This window comes from Melopsittacus undulatus, chromosome 1, assembly GCF_012275295.1.
Source record: "Melopsittacus undulatus isolate bMelUnd1 chromosome 1, bMelUnd1.mat.Z, whole genome shotgun sequence".
Classification (NCBI taxonomy): Eukaryota; Metazoa; Chordata; class Aves; order Psittaciformes; family Psittaculidae; genus Melopsittacus; species Melopsittacus undulatus.
In genome coordinates, this window is record NC_047527.1 from 116631889 (window position 1) to 116649476 (window position 17588).

The 17588-nt window shown below is 39.9% G+C and overlaps 1 protein-coding gene across 4 annotated transcripts in view; it reads right to left on the minus strand.

Moving 5' to 3' along the window:
* Positions 1–10500, minus strand: part of MLLT10 (MLLT10 histone lysine methyltransferase DOT1L cofactor) — a 128502-nt gene extending 118002 nt beyond the window's left edge. For all 4 annotated transcript variants that reach the window (XM_034059949.1, XM_034059947.1, XM_034059945.1 and 1 more), the window contains exons 1-2: positions 10039–10500; positions 7267–7346 (exon numbers count right to left, since the gene is read on the minus strand). In XM_034059949.1, coding sequence (XP_033915840.1) covers positions 7267–7346; positions 10039–10207 — 249 coding nt within the window. In that variant the 5' untranslated portion in view covers positions 10208–10500. The remainder of the gene's footprint in view (positions 1–7266; positions 7347–10038) is intronic.
* Positions 10501–17588: the final 7088 nt, after the last annotated feature.

Below are 17588 nucleotides of genomic sequence, written 5' to 3' on the forward strand. Positions count from 1 at the left end.
TGTGTCCTCCTGCAACATACCACAGATGTACCCTAAAAATTCCTAGGTATAAAATGCTAGTATGCATTTTAAGTAAAGTTCTTTGGAGTTGAGGAGCATCTTGCTTACTTCAGAGACTTCTTCTGCCAGTGATTTAACAGTCTTGTAATGAAACTGTCACAAAATGTTTTCTGCATGAGAATTATGCAACACCTGTAACAGGAAATGTTTTGCTCTAGTCTCAGTCTAGCTAGTAATTCTGCCACAGAACCTTTAGAGCATTTACTAAAGTACCCATTACATTGATAACTGTTGTAAAATTTTCATCAAGTAGTACTTGAGCGATGAAATGCTGTGTTTTGAAGACTGAATACTCCATGTATCCGTAATGCAAACTAAAATACTGCACAAATAAGGTGTACATTTAGGTAAACAGCAGCTGATCAAAACAGGAAAAAAAGTTTGCAGACCTTTTCTGCTGTAATTAAGAGCTTTAAGTTTATAAACTCAGCTGTGTATTTAGAAACAAAGTAGAAAGTATGTAGACAAGCAGGGGAAAATGCAGTACACAAAAAATCACCCCAAAACCATAACACATGAAGGAAGGCAGCACAATAAGAAATAACATTAGTACTCCCACTTTGATATGCACAGCACACAATACAGTGCATGAGGTTCAGTTTGCCAGTTGGAGTGGAGGATGCACTGAAATGATACTGCCCTTCTGCAACACCTTCTGCCATTTGTACTCCTAACCCTGATGACCAGACACTATGCAATCCTAAGTAATTCAGTTATCTTCTGAGTCACAGTGCAGTAAGGTCATGGGTCTATACTCACTACCTATTTAATAAATAAATAAATAAATAAAATTAATAGGAGAAAATTATTTTCTCCTACTGATGAAACACAAAGCAAACAACACACACCCATCTACATAACAGACAAGAAATACCACTCAAGCAATAGCATTTCAGAATAAAAGAAGTTTCACTGTCATCACCGTTAGAACAGGAACTCTTCACAATTATTCCGCTCTTCTCTCTCTAGCTCTGTTCAGTCCACGTTTTGCCCATTACCTCTCCTAGTCACTACCCTTATCTCAAACTCCTCCTGTTAGGCTCTAAACAGGACTACAGTGGCTTGACCCTGGCTAGACGCCAGGTGCCCACCAAAGCTGCTCTATCACTACCCCTCCTCAGCTGTACAGGGGAGAGAAAAGAAAGGCTCATGGGTCAAGATACAGACAGGGAGAGATCTCTCAGCAATTACCATCAAGGGCAAAACAGACACAACTTGGGGAAAATTAATTCAATTTATTATCACACAAATCAGATTAGGATAATGAGAAAAAAAAAAAGAAAAAAAAAATCTTAAAAACACCTTCCCTCCACCCCTCCCTTCTTACTGGGCTCAGCTTTACTCCCCAACTCCACCTCCTCCCCCTGAGCAGCACATGGAGATGGCAAATGAGGGTTGTGGTCAGTTCATCACATATCTCTGCCACTCTGTCCTCCTCAGGGAACAACTTCTCACTCTTCCCCTGCTCCAGCATGGAATCCCTCCCATGGGAGACAGTTTTCCATGAACTTCTCCAACCTGAATCCTTCCCACAGGCTGCAGTTCTTCATGAACTGCTCCAGCGTCAGTCCCTTCCACAGGTGCAGTCTCTCAGGAAGACTGCTCCAATGTGGATCACCCCCAGCATCACAGGTTCTGCAGGGAGCCTGCTCCAGAACAGGTTTCCCACAGGTTCACAGCCTTTTTTGGGCACCTATCTGCTCCACTATGGAGTCCTCCTCAGGCTGCAGGTGGAGATCTGATCCACCATGGTTCTCCATCAGCTGCAGGACAGCTTGCCTCAACAGTCTTTACCAAAGGCTGCAGGGGAATCTCTGCTCCGGCACTTGGAGAACTTCCCCCCCTCCTTCTGCCCTGACCTTGGTGAAGGGGTTATTCCTCTCACATGTTCTCACTCCTCTCTCTGGCTGCAGTTTCTATTGCACTGGTTTCATCCCCCAAACACTTCTTAACTATGTTATCCCAGAGGCACTATTGCTGTCACTGATGGACTCAGCCTTGGCCAGAGCAGGTCCATCCTGAAGCTGGCTGGCACTGGCTCCATCAGATACAGGGGAAGCTTCTAGACACCCCTGTTGCCATCCCCACTGCCAAAACCTTGCCACACAAACTAAATATAATATGCTATGCCAAGTATCTTTGGGCAGCCTCCTTACTCCAATTATCCAGCCACAAACGAACACTCACTGCCTTCCAGACTGCATAGTTATTCATAAAAGACAAGACTGTGCTATTGGTTTTTGGACTGAGGTGATTTGGGGATTTTTTTGTTGGCTTTGTTTTGTTGGGGGCTTTTGTGGGGGGGAAGGCCAGAACAGGAGGATATTGCTAGTAAGTAGCATTTTCTCATATTTAATCTCATATTTATAAAAACGAATCTACTAGCAATCTGTATTTTATAGTCACTTTTTCTTATTTAGATGTTTAGTATTCTGCTGTGTAAAAACCACGTAAGATCATATAGGTCAACTTTTCTGTTGTATGCTCAGAACTAAAGCAATTTTTTCTACTATTTGTTACATTGTTCTTGAAAGTAATCATAGTAATATCCTTATATAAAATGTCCTTTAAGGAAAATTGTGAATACACTTTAAAAAAACATGAATTTGAAATTTCTTTAAGAATTATTTCAAGAGGCATCTGCAAAGAAACCACAGATTGTTAGTTCTGAATGATTTGGTAGCCAGTATTTCATGCTGAAGGAAAAAAAGAAAACAGACAGCTTTTTTCTTCTAAAAATAAGTTCAGTTCACCTATACTGTGACCATACATATCAATGCACATTTTAGGCTACAGGTACAGATGTAATAGCCACGCCAGAACTGACTGTAAGCACAAGCACAGAGATCCCATTCCCTTGAAGGCAGTCTGTCCAGCCAGAGCTGTTGGAACTCTGATCACAAACCTATCTGCATACATAAAGCCTACATTCCCATTTCCTCCTCCCTTGCCTCCTTCTGTCTAAGCAAAAGGCCAGCAATACTGCACCTATGGATATTTTATACTACACAAATGCTGGTGGTGGGATGTTAAATTTTGGAGACATCATACAACTCATGAGCAACTCTACAGTAACAAACCTGTAGACACATGTGATGAAAGATTTTTTTTAAAAGGGAACTTGGGAGAGAAGTACAATCATTGTTATATTAAAGATTAAAAAAAAAAAAAAAACCAAAAAAACCCTCAAGCATTCAGACTGTGAATCATCTGTGCAGCAGATGCAGGAACAGCTCAGGTCTGGCAGGATTAGTAGCAGGAACCTATCACTATGAGATCATAATGTACCTTAACTGGCTTTGGAGGTAAACAGCACAGCTGCATTTCAACAGCTCTTACTCCTTAAACATTAAGTACTGTATGACCTAAACTGACTCTGCAATGACAGTCCTTTCTGCCTCTGCACCAATTTCCAACAAACACATGGAAGTACAGAAACTCCAGTTAAGCTAGATTCAGCTGAGACCCAGATGAATACTATCTCAAACCTTATGTGGCTAGCTCCATAGGGAGTCATAGCCCCCTCAACACATTCGGCAGGACTAAAATACAGGTGGCTTATTAGACAAGCTGTAGTGTCATGCGTATGTGCCAATTCAGTTCTGGGCCAGTTCTGCATTTGACTTCATAAACCACCCCACAGGAGAAAAAGAAAAAACACAGAAATGCTAAGTAGAAAAAACACCACCTTTACAACATTAGAATAATTTGACCAAGTCCAAACTGATTCTTCCAGATGCAACAACAGGATTATGATATACGTATTGCAATGAAACAGATCAACAGCATATTAATTCACTTGCAATGCTGGAAGCAATCTGACTTCACATATACAAGCTGCACTGTGCCTGGGGAAGTAAAACTTCCCGGAACTCATAACACTGAAGTTCCATGCTGAGATCTCCTGGTCTCTCTGAATCAACCTGAATTCACAAGGACCAACACCTACATGTAGCTAATAAGCCACCCAAGCTAGCTGATTGTGTGAATGTGAAATGCCTCTGTGTTGCCTGGTATTTCTATCTCATGGATTATTATGGTCCCTTCACAATAAGCATGAATATTAGTAACTTCTAGTAAACCATAAACACACCATCTATCTATACCCCACTATATACTAAAATTAAATCATTCTTAAAATAAGATCATCAAAAAAGATGTTTGGCACATAATACAGTGATGGGGAAAGAAGTCTTTTTGAACTGTGCTACAATTCCTAAATTCAGCTTCTCTAGTCTCTTTTCAGATACCAGTACTATCAACTCCTGTACAACATGTATGTTCCATTCCATTTCCCAAGCCAGAGCCCAAAGTCCCTTATGTATGTTCTACTCCATATACATATATTCCTACACTGTGCCTAATACCACTTTTTCCTACATCAACATGTATCTGCCCTGCTTGATTCAGAAGTTAAGGTACATCTGAAGACATCAAAAGGGCTCACTATGTATGGTAATAACAGCTGGTGCTGACACAGGCAAAGCTGGGAGCAGTTGCCACCTATCCTGAATAGATTCCCATTCCAACCCCATCATAGATCAGCTATGATAAATTAGCTGATTTAGGGAAAACTGTAACTTTTCAAGCAGTAGTCAAAAACTTACACGGCAATTGTAAAAAGTGCATACTGGGATTACAGCCTTCTATTTATCATGTACTACATATGCATGATTATAAAAGGTAAATCAGATAATAACTAGACACCTCGGTATGACCATTATCCACACAGTCCAGGTTCACAAATATATCTGTTTCTTTCACACACACAAAAAAATTACCTTGCTAGAGCCAAGACCCATTACAAGTTGCCAAGCCTGGAAATGTGTTTTCCAGCTACTAGTTGACCATTCAAAACCCAAGATGCTGGCTACCACCTCACTACCAAAAACACCTAAAATCAACCAGCCAGGAGGCTTGAGTGGCTGAAAAATAATCAACCACTGCTTTCACCAACAATTCACCAGCTTAGCAGCAGCACACAAAAGAAAGGCAACACAGCAGATATCAGTGTGTAACAGTTGAAAGTATATGGGAAGCCAACTGCTCTAACCTGCTATTAAGTGAAGTTCTCTGGTGACCCATCTATTTCAGTTACATGCTACTGAGTTAGTCTATTTCTTTCAGTTGTTAAAGCCAGACCAACTTTAGTACAAGCAATAAACCCTTGTCTCCTAGCAGAATGGATTTGACCAGTAACTGCAGCTTGAAAAAGAAAAACACACCAAAAAAACTCACACAACACAGGCAGCATCAGAAGGGAAAAATAAGCCTTAACTTCGAGACCAGTACACAGTATGGCCGATTTAATTCTGGTTTTGTTTCTAGACAGAAAGGCCAACAGAAAAAGTAAGCTTCAGCCTCCTATTGTGATGATAAGGATATTTACTTTTGCAAGTAAGTGCATTAAAACTTTTGCATCTGATAAACTAGTTATAACAAAGTTCCAATTTTCATACTGAAGTCAGAGCTTCACTTAAGTTTCTGAATGCTAAGGGTTTCTCCAAGACCCCAGAGACGATCACCATGTTTCTAACTCTCTAACATACAAGTAGTTGTTAAAACATAACTGTTCTACCTCCAGTTTCACCAGAGAACCATTTACACTGATATATGCTATATTACAAATAGGAAAGATTTTTTTTTTCCAAAACAAGATCGGTAATCAAATTGTTGAACTGTACCATAAACAGACCCCATTAGGTGGAAACAAGAATGGAATACACCAGGCAGAAAATTCAGTTAAATTCATCACTGTTCCTTCCTCAAACAGCAAAGAAAAGCAGTATAATGCCTATCAAAGCTATTCTCTTTAAGAAATTATCAGAATGAAGCAAGACATTGGTTTAGAACTCAGTACAGTTCTCCTTCATTCTTTGTGTCAGGAGAAGCCAGGAATAATTATGTCCTAAATCCTGAAGAGAATTCCCAATCATGCACCAGAAAACTCCTTCTCTTAGTCTCCATCTCTCTTTCTGACACTTCTGTATTTTTAACTTTGCTGTCAATTTGTATATACCAAAATCAACGACATTAAGAAAATGCTAATCTTAAAAAACTTTACACTGCTGATGGGTCTTCCCAGGATAAGAAAGAAGCAGCCTTTCTTCAGAAAGGGCTGCTGTTCAGATTTTGTGTTGACAAACATTTGGAGAGCACACAGAAACAAACCAGGCTCCCACCAACAGGTTTGCTTCAGAATGAATAACAAAGTCTAGGTTACTAGGGCATTATGGAAACATCAACAGCAAGATGTGAAAAAGTAAAGCAAAAAGATTCTTCAATCCTGTGCCAAAAATTCACAGAACATTAAGTCATCCTACCATTTCTTTATATTAGAAAATGAAATAGGTACACCAAAAGGCTCATGTAAACACTCTGTTAAGTCACTGAAAATTTGGTCTCAAGCTCTTCATTTGTCTTTAGATACGAAAATCATAAACAGTTTACACGCTACCCTAAGATGCTGCACCACCTTCTCTTCCCATTATGTGAAAATCTTTTTCAGAGACAAAAGAACAGGTCAGTTTTTCTGAATACTCTCACTCTATCTTTTGCTGGGAAACAAACTAAGAAGTGCCAAGTAGTAAGAAAGGTGATTCTCTTTATATAAAAATGCAGCTTGATCTAACAACATAAAAGTCTGACCCAAAAAAGTCCTCACATAATCAAAGAAGGGGGAAAAAAACCCTTTGGAGGTTTTTGTTGTTATTCAGAAGGATTATCTGAACCCCCAGTATTTACTATAAAATATTTTAAAGACAGAGAAATGTTTTTTCAGTTAGAGGTATCACATTCCAAGTAAGTATTAGATTCCAAAATTAAGAATACTACTTATCGGTTAAGCATTTCTAGACTGAAGCTTTAAACTGGCTATCTAAAGTTGCTGTAGAAGAAAACTGGACGCAGATTTTATTTCTTCCTCATACCTAACTATATAAGTGTTAAACAGACAAAATTACGCAAAACCCACATCATATATAAGAAAATAATCTCTGAAAGGGGAATATAAATAAACAAATCACACACACTCCTCCAGAAATTGTCAGAATACTTAATGGCAGTTGCGTATTTCCATTTCTCAATAGCATCTAGATGGAATTATTCCAGAAAGCTAAGCTATTTTCTACTACTACTGGCATACTTGGGTAAACATTATCCACGCAAGTGTAACAACCAGCATTACTTAATAAACAAAACACATACCACTCTGGCTGCTCTTTCCTGAGATTCACACTTCCTGCAAAACCAAGGTCCAGTGGGTACTTGAACAATTCCATAGCAAGCTGTTTTGAACAAGACAAAATATTTCAGCAAACCAGCAGCACCACAGTACCATTAGTATCAATGTTAAAGAACAAGCTTAGTATTAATTGATCTCATGTCATTTCAGTAAGTCAAAATGACTTCTCTACAATGTATATTAAATACTATCACAATGTTACAAGAAATGAAATGCAAGTTTTAACTTGAAAATGTATGCAAAGGAAAGTCAATGAAATCTTTTCCTATTATATACATACATTAGTCATAGTAAGATGAGTTGTCAAATTATCTTGATAAGCCCCTTCTACCATACAATGAAGTTCTTTAATATGAGGAAAAACATCTTGTTTTTGTTGCACCTATATTAACCACAGATGAGAAAGACTTCGATTTCCTTTTTAGAAAGTAAGAGAGAGATTGTAAATGTGCAATCACGCATTTACATTAGCAAGAGACAGTGCAGGGTAAGAAGCTAATTACAGAATGGAACTCAGAGACAGGACTGGCAATTACATCCAAAGGCAATGTGAGTTGGCCAAAGACCAAAGCTGAGGTGAAGTACTTCTAAATCTGCAAACATGACAGAGTACATCTACAGCCTAGAACAGTCCACCACAGGTTTGTGCTCTGATACTGTTTATTGAGCTCCAGGACTTCCTTTGGTGTATAATTCCACTATCATGCAAAGCTTCTTCAAACACATGAGATTTTGTCCTCCACAACTTGCCTGTGACTTAACACTTAAAGTTTCCTTTGAAGTAAAAATATTAATACCAAAAAAATGTAATTGATAAAGTCTCCCAGTTAATACTGCTGGCTGAACTTCAAATAAGTTTAACCAGCTTTAACCATGAGGACCAGGACTTTTATGACAGAAAGACTACAAAACCAGTGGACATACTTCCTTTATCACCTTCATTCACATGACATATCAACTCCAAAACTTAAAACATCAACAATGCAGTAAATTAAAACAGACAGTTCTTTGTTAAGACCTCTACAACATCTGGATTTAGAAGCAACAGTACTTTGCATACTTCCTGCCAGATTCAAATTCAGATTTGCACCTCACCTTCAAAAAAAAGCTCAGTATTCTAATTTACTGAAGCGTGTCTCTATATATTAGGAATACTTCCCCAAACAGACTTTTGTAATTCATGCTATTTCAGCTCTAGAACTGCTGCTGTCATCAACTTTTTTCACTGATGATATTAGCCAGGCTCTAGATACAAAGGAAGATGCCCAAGACAACGCAAAAGTAATGGCTGGTTCAGGTATGACTTCTAGAAGCAATCGTGTTTTGGTGTTCTTTCCCATGATCCTAAGACTCCACAACAGCAGAATTAACTTACTGGTTAACATTACTCAGCTCTTAAGAAAACAGAAAACTGATTCAAAACCAGACTAATTTCACAGATCCTGTCAGCTCCCCTCTGCGTTCAATCCAACATTAACAAGAATAATTGAACTCTTTTGCCAATCTCCTTAAATTATTACTATTTATCACTAATTCTTGACAGCTCAGAAAGGAGCATAAACCTGAAACAGTTACTGTATCAGCTTCAACACAATTCAGGACCAAGCATAAGACACACATTAGTATTTTCACATGCACCAGGCACTCATGCTAATGAACCAGATTTAGGATTTTGTCTCCTCCAATTTGTTCACCATTTAGGAGTCAGAGAGCCAGCCACAGAACTTGTATGACTGCTTGGGCATTGATACAGAGGAACTACTGTCTTACTCCTTATTTCTAGTACCATAATTCAAAAGACATCATAACTTCCTTTCTTACAATGTAAGCAGCAGAATCCAGTTTCTTCTTCTGCTCTCATAAGGGTCAACCCACTGACAGAAACAAAACAATCACACATAGAGGGAATGTGCCAACTCCTGAGCTGAACTGGAAACCAAACAACCAACCAGCCTCCACTAATCCGAACAAATCCAGCATCAGCCTTTCTGCCTAGCACCCTCCCCCTACAGAGCCACAACAGGAAGTCTCCATCTACCAGGAAGCATCAGCCAAACGACATTCAAGGAAAGGCAGGCAGAGGAAGAAATCACATGACAGCTAAGTCTCTCCTACACACTGCTCTCTTCCAATCCTAAACCCTTCTCGTCTACTGGCTGCCCCTTAAATTTATTATTCTAACTTGGGGAAGGCAAGGACAAGAAGGATCAAGCATACGAAGAAAGAAATACAGCAACAATTGTCAGAATACAGATTAGCAAGAAGTTCTGCAAAGAAGGGAAGGAGTTTTATGTAGTCTCTGGACTGATGCAGCTGAGGTTGCTAACAGTGCAAAGGCAGGCTAGGAAACACAGGCACAGAAAAGGCACAAGGAAAAGAGGAAAGGGGGGAAAAATGGAAAAGGAACTCTTCCTTTCTTATAGATATAATACAGGAAATCATAATACAGGAAGTCTCAGATGAGGGAAAAAAACAGGCTGGAAGAATAGGATGACAGGACAGGTCAGACCAGAAAGCACGTGGTCCTAGAGACAGGCGAACACGCTTCAAGTAGCTGGGGGGGGGGGGGGGGAGGAAAGAAGGAGTGAGGAAAGGAGATAAACGGCCAAGGGGAGGCGAATGGGGGGGGGGGGGGGGGGGGTGGGAGCAGGCCCAAGGGAAGAGGACAGGGATCATCAAGAAGTAGAGAGGCTTGAGGCCAGCGCGGGCAAACTGGCGCTCGCCTACCCACTCACCTTGATGCACTGCGACATTGCAGCCGTGCCCGTCGCAGTAGACAAGCGGGTTCTCGGCCCAGCCCCTCTCGTCGGAGCACACGCAGCAGCCGCCGATCATCTCCTTCATGCTATTGGAGAACTCGCCCTCCAGTGACACAGGCAGCAGCAAAGGCTCGCTAGAGACCATCTAAGGGTTAAAAACACCGTCGTCAACACCACACACTCACACGCTCTACCCTCTGCCTGCCCCCTCCCCCGGCAGTGTCTCCCCTCAGTCACTCAGCCGCCGCCGCCGCCACCGCCGCCACGGCAATGATTTAGGGCCCATGACCGCTGCCTGAGAGCCTCTTCTCTCCGCGGCCCGACCAAGAGGCCAGGCTGTGTCAGTCAGTCACGGAGGCAGGCAGGCAGGGACAGCCCGGCGACGGCACACTGAGGAGGACACCGCGCAGCAGGCAGGGAAGCAGGCAGGCAGGCAGGCAGGCAGGCAGGCACGAGAGCACGACCAGCGCGCAGGCGCACTGCGCGCCCCAGCGGGGAAGGCCTCGGCCTAGGGCCCTCCTCGCGATGGTTCACGAGCCGCCCATGGAACGTGAGCCGCGGCTGAGCGCGCGCTCTACCTCCCCCCCCCCCCCCCCCCCCCCCCCCCCCCCCAACGCCCCCCTTCCCCCCACACCCCGGCTCCAACCGTCGCGCCCAGAGAGCGTGCGCGAGCCAGCCGCGCGGCGCCCCGCCAGGTCCGCCCGCCCCTCGCCTCGCCTCCGCGCGGCCCGCCACTAGCACCTGAGGGCCGGCCCGGGCCCGGGCCGCGCCACCGCCACCCGCCCGGACACCCACCTCGCCGTGTTGCCACTCTCCGTCCCCCGGGCGAGCCATCTCGTGTTCCCACCCACCCCCCAGCCCCGCCTGGCCTAAGCCTAACAACGCGGGCCGGGCTGCGCCGCGGGACAGCCCGTGCGAAACCACTTCCCCTCCCAGCCCGGGCGGGCGTTAGCTGGGGTTATTGCTGCCCCCCTCCCCTCAGTGTGTGTAGGGGGGGCGGGGAGGTGGCAGACATGCGCCCCGCTCCCACCCGCGATGTCACCGTGCTCATGCCCCCTTCAGGAAGGCGGCAGGACTCGCCCCGTTCCCGCCCACCCCGCAGAAATCATTTTTACTATCTTGTTTATTTTCCCCCTGATGTGCCTGCAGGACTAATGCATTCCCGCTCCCAACTTTTATTATCCTGTTTATGTCCCCTCGGTGTGCCTGCAGCACTAATGCATTCTCGCTATTATGCCACTTCCCTGCCCTCACCGCAACTTTTACTATTTTGTTTATTTTCCCTTCGATGGAGCTGCAAAACTAATGCATTATTAATCCCTCTCTTTCTCCTCTCCCCCCAAAACTCCTCGTGCGGATGCAGCACTGCGTGGCTGTTGCTGCCACACCAGCAAAAGTGGTAGAGATAAGGCAAATAGAAAAACCAGGGCGGCCACAGGCACACAAACCTAAGTGTGCTCTTCGACACAGCTGTCCTCTGCTTTTACTTGGAGATGGATACGTCTTTCTAGCACTTGGGCACTGGAGAGGGCGGATAGTAAAACAATCCTGTTGTTTCTTTTAATTGGGGGGGGGGGGGGGAGGCGGAATATAAAACCTGAGGGGAGAGAGCTGAGATGGTCAGCAGATAGGAAAATCTCAGGCTATTCAGTTCTCCATTGTAAGCAGGTATGCCTGTAGCAGAAGGAACTAATTGTGGTGATTGTTAGGAGCACAGAGAAATTAAATACAGCCTTACAAAATTCTGCTCTCACTTGCCCCGGGGCCCAGCGTTTATTTATTTATTTAGTTATTTATTTGGTGTGGGGCTAGGAAGATATCATTGATTTATCTTCATTATCATGCTAAGAAGCGGAGAAGCAGAATTTGTGCATGGACTGTATTTCTCAGAATGATTTTGCAAGGCCAGCTCAGTTGATATGGTATCCATCCATACAAATTGCTACTGAATTATGTACGTTTCTGGACACGTCACTACCCAGACCCATACATATGCAGGTTATATTTTATACATTGTTAACTAATAAAACATCTGCACTTGCATAGGGGAGTATGACAAACTGCGTGGAAGAGAGAAGTGGGATGTGCACAACTCCCTACCCCCTACGGACATCCAAGCCTGCAGTTTGTATGCAGGATATCTTAGGTCAAGCTCTTTTCTCTCCTTTAAAGTTTAAAGTGAAATTACTTAGAGGAAAAATGGCAGGCAGGCCAAAAGGGAATGACAAAGGTAGCTTCCTAGTTGGGGGGGCCCAGCCAAATATGCAATTAATGCAGCCATTTGAGACACATTCTAATCGTTTCTCTGTAAACGTATGTTCCAGCATCCCTGAGACTTCAGAAATTTTTAAGGCACGTGTCAAAAATGGAGGCAGGGGACTGGAATGTAGTGTGTTCCAGCTTGTGTAAAATCAGTCAAGAGTCTGCACTCCAAAAAAACCCCACTCTACACCCTAACGTCCTATCTCAACACTGAAGAACACAAATTTGACCATAAAAGTATTTACATTATAAAACATACTTACAACACTCTTTTTATTACTTTTAAAGCTTGTAAAAATACCCTGCAGATTGCAGGTGCAAGCAATTATTTTGTAAGGAAATAAAGCAATTAATATATCCCGGTGGTTTAAAAAAAAACAGAAATTATTTGAAGCTGATAGATACAGTGCCCCAGACCTTCTTCATTCTTGTCAAGAAAATGACATCTAATTTAAAAAGCATTCTCAATGATTCTGTTAACCCTGACCAAAAAGAAAAAAAGAAAAATAATCACATGACAGCAGCAAATCTGTCCTTTATTTCCCTAACAGGGAAATTAAAATAAATACCCTTTTAAAATGAAAATATATCAAATATATTTTAATTTGTTGGATGATCTTACACATTAAGTAAAACTGGTATTGAAACAAACAACTAAATTTTTCTCACAGCATTTTTTTTTTTTTAATTCATTGAGAAGGTTTTTCTGCAATTTCTTCTTTGAAAAGCAACTAGTACAATTCCCGTGTCTGTCTTGGTGAGTTCAGGTTTTTTTAAATGTTAGCTGTTTTAAGGCTCAATTTTTAGTTCGATAAAGAAGCACCACCAAAGAAAAAATTAATCACTTTGCACAACTTGATTAAAGCTGCACCATGGCAACAAGAGTATATTAGTGAAAAAACTAACGTATAGTTTTCAAATAAAAATATTTTAATCTCACACCATGTATCACACCAGCTTCGTATTGCACAGCCTGAAATTTTGCTTTGGTGAAAATTCAGTCAAGCCTAATACATTCAATTATTTAATGAAACATTTGTTGTCTTTTTATGTATTTCTGCTTAATTCTTTCTATAGAAAGAATGTACATGGACTGAAAGAAACTCCATGACTACCACCTTATGGTATTGTGTAATATTTGATGGAAAAATTTAGATAACCTCTTGATAGTTCTGTAAAACAATCATTTAGAGAAGACCTTTGAAATGCAAAATAGGAAAAGAAATGCATTACCACTAAATAAATACTGAAAACACTAAGCCTATAATAGCTATGGAATCAGAACATAAAATCTTGTAGCATATATGTTCTTATGATTGTAGTATTTAATAAGCACTGACATGACACAGAAGGCCAATTTTCTTTTTTTAGAAAAGAAGCTTGTCCTTTTATAGTGATATATAAGAGATTAAAACAATTAGAGAGGAATATAATTCAGTGAGTATGAATGAATAATTTCATTGTTAATCTAAAAGCAAGGAGAAAATTCAATTCTCTTAAAAGGAACCTACAAGACCTAGGAGCTAAACAACCAATGTTGTAAGAAGTATACAAGAAGATTGTATGTTTTCATATTTTTGTGGATACCCTTTTCAAATAGAGTGACTATGTAACTGAAAGGAAATTACACTCTCCAAATGCTAATTGTTTTTAGAAGTTTAAGAAATTCCTCAAGATAACATTAACATATATTAGTGCAGAGCACTTTAGCTTCATCAACAAAAATAAAGAGGTTTTCACCTTAAATTTTTAGTGCAAATTAATCAGTTCCAACAATAAGGCTAAGATTTTGGAATGCCTGCTTTAAATTTCACTTTTTTTTTTCCCCCTAAAAAATGCAAAATCATATTGTAATGTCAATGAATAAACCAAAGCATTGAACAAGAAAAAGTCTTTCATTTACAAAACTGCATTACCAGTTGGATATAATCATCAGAAGAGTCTTCCAGGAATAACAGAAAAAGCATGGACTTCATATAAAATGGACACTGTATCATAAAACATGGACTGATATTGGGACTTGAAGCTGTGGAGTGAGGAGACTCACTTCTTTGCAGAAAGCAAATTTCTAATCGCAATTTTTACTCCATTTTCTTATGGGGTCTTTGTGGAAAAAGCTTTGATCTTTACCTATGTAGAAAAGGATACACACTGCAGCTAAACAGAAGCCACTGAAAACAGGAAAACTGCAATAACTGCATGATACTCAATAGGTAGAATAACACATCTCCTGATTATTCATTTAAAATACATTATGCTTGTCTTCCTTTTGTTTATGTGGGTTTAAATCATTAACAATCTACACTGAAATACATTTCTAACCATGAGTATTTGCCTCATTTCTGGGAAGGCAGCATCAAAATGGTCACTTTACACAAAATAAAATGCAACTCTTGTGTGTTGACCTTTGCAAACAGTGTGTTTTTAAATGGCAAGCTGCCTTAGATGCAACAAATTATTTCTATCCATGTCCAATTATTAAGGATATAGCATGTCTACAGAACCCATATTAAACATGTTAATGTATCTTTGCATGCTTACTCTTACATTACACTGAGAAAGAATAAAGTTCTTTTCCTTCTATTCCTTAATTCACTGCTCAAATCTGCATTTAACACCCATCCAAACACCATGTACTGAAGAACTAAAAAGTTTCAACATTTAGCATGTAGTCGCTTCTTGACCAGGAGCTTGCATGCTGTGTATTTGCATGTTATGCAAGTACAGGTATCAGCATCACAGGTCATAAGCAGCACATCTCCTGGACACCATGCTTTTTTATATGCTGCACCATTTTCTTTTGTGCAAACATAATTACAAATTTTGCAATTCTTTAGATTGCAAAGAAGGGGGAACTAACTCCACCAACTACTATATTCATTTTATTGCTTTTAATTGTATTATCACTTTTGGAAACTTTGGTAAATTCCACTTAACTAGCAGCAATGGACAAAATCGGTGGTTTTCAAGTACTGCTTCTGTTACTAATGTTGGCATTTAAATGTTAATTTCAGACTGAGGTTTACAGTAAACATGAAACAAGGGATTTTCTTTGAATGAATAATCTCAAACCAAAATTCTAAATAAAGGAATCTTAGCACAGGATGTTTTTAAGCACAGCGATTATTTCCTTTTAAAGATTTAACATTCCCTAAATGGTAGAAGTTAAAGATTTAAATGTGACAGTTAATTTATAATTCTCTACATTAAAAAGGCATTTAAATGTTAACCACATTTTTATATGAGTCAAGTCAAAGTAATGATAATTACAATATGATACAAAAGAACCTGAAATAAACTTCTAGTAAACCATATTGAGTATTAATGCTGCATTAAGTCCTGAAAAGCTGGGTTAGTAAACTCTGGAATTTAGATTATATGCAACTTAAATGTAACACAGGGCTTTTCTCCAGAGAAAAACACTTTGTTTCAAAGTTTGGATTTTTACGAGCTATGTATTAATTCATTGGATTTTTATTAAATACATTTACATAGCTCCACTCCAAAACCAAGCCTCAGCTTACTTCTGTAGATGTATCTCTATATAGGATTTGCTAAATTAACATTCCATATAAATTAATAGCCTTTTTTCATGTTTGTTGTGTTACAATAAGCAGAGTGATGCTGCATTGTATCACAGGTCACATTTATTCGATTTTGATTTAGGAATGGGATCTGTGCTGCTTATTAAATACAAGAAATGACATGCTGAATTTCCCATCAAATATCTTAAATACAGACTTATTTTAGGTAGATTTGTATAAACAAAACACATAAACATAATACAGGCGTGGGAAAGGAAAAGCTGTTTTGTTAGATGCTAAAGCAAATTGGAGTAAATCAACCGCATCCGTGGGCTGTATAAGCAATATTACTCTGCTTTTCCCAGTACCATTTGGACTAAACAATGTTACTTTTTTATTTAAAGTGTTTTCTTCTCAACAAGGGGCCACCACTTCCCAATCTCAGAAACACGCCCCAGAATATGTTAATTAATTGTATTGTGTCTCTGAAAGAAAGAGGTTGCCAAATGCAATAAAAAAAAGTCGATCAGTGAGCTGCGTTCCCACTGCCAGCGACCATCTAATTTCAATTCCACATATATATATATATATATTTATATACACAGAGATACGTTTCCTCTAGGTACGACTTTGACCATTTAAAACTAAGAGCAAAAGTCTAAATTGACCACATAGGGTGTATCTGGGAAGCTTAACATTCCTGTCGAATTAAGCACGCAAGCCTCGGATCACTTTTTGTCAATCTTACTCTGGTACTTCAGAGTCGGGAATGTGGGTAATTTTTATATCGTGGTACTTCTCAATTAAAAGCAACAACAGTGCTCCTTTGTGAAAAAAAAACTTAATATATGAAATACGTCAACACATTGCACACAGATACAAAATAAAGAGCAATGAAGAATGGCAACACATGGTCTCTCCCTATTTCTTTTTTTTTTATATCTTCCCTTTCAATAAGATAGTTTTCAAATAGCAACATATTGTTTTAGTAAATACAAGAGCATTAAATGTCCTTCTGAATAACGCTTTCCTAAATTTGTAGTTAGCTTTTGAAAATTGCCAAGCAGCAATCAAGAGAAAATGCATCTCTGTAATACTGAAGTAGGAGAAGTAAAACAAAACCAAGCAACAACAACAAAAAAATCTTTCTTTCCTCGATCTTAAAGTTAATGCCTTCAGATATTACCAGGGTGGTGTTCTCCTATTAAATATTACAAGCATCTCCAGCTTTCGAACAACACGGATGCTTTTTACCATCTAAACTGAATTGAGCTTTTATTTGGAGGAGTCCCACAAAAGCCTGCAAGTTTGCAAAGAGTGAAAGAGAAGTCCCAAACTGTATTATCTTAACCAATGACTGAAAGTATGCAACTTCCCAAGTGTGCGTGGGGGGAGGAAAATCACTTCAGAATTTTCAACTAGGTGATATCCGTGAACACCATCCTTCAACTTTTTACTTGCTGCTCATAATCTATGCAAAACGTTTATTTCTTGGCGATAATTTTATTTTTTTAAAAAAGTAAAAATAATAGGTATCATTTCTGATTTTTTAAAATTAATTCTCACGCACTAAGAGATAACTTGCTAAAAATAATCACAGTTCCCCTAGAAAGGATTTTCTTAAATGAATTAGTTCATCACAAACACGAGCCCCTTCCCGTTTGAATGTAATCTTCCAGAAACAACGTGCAAAGACTTTTTTTTCCCCCTAGAAGATCAAGGGCACTTGTTGGAAATTTT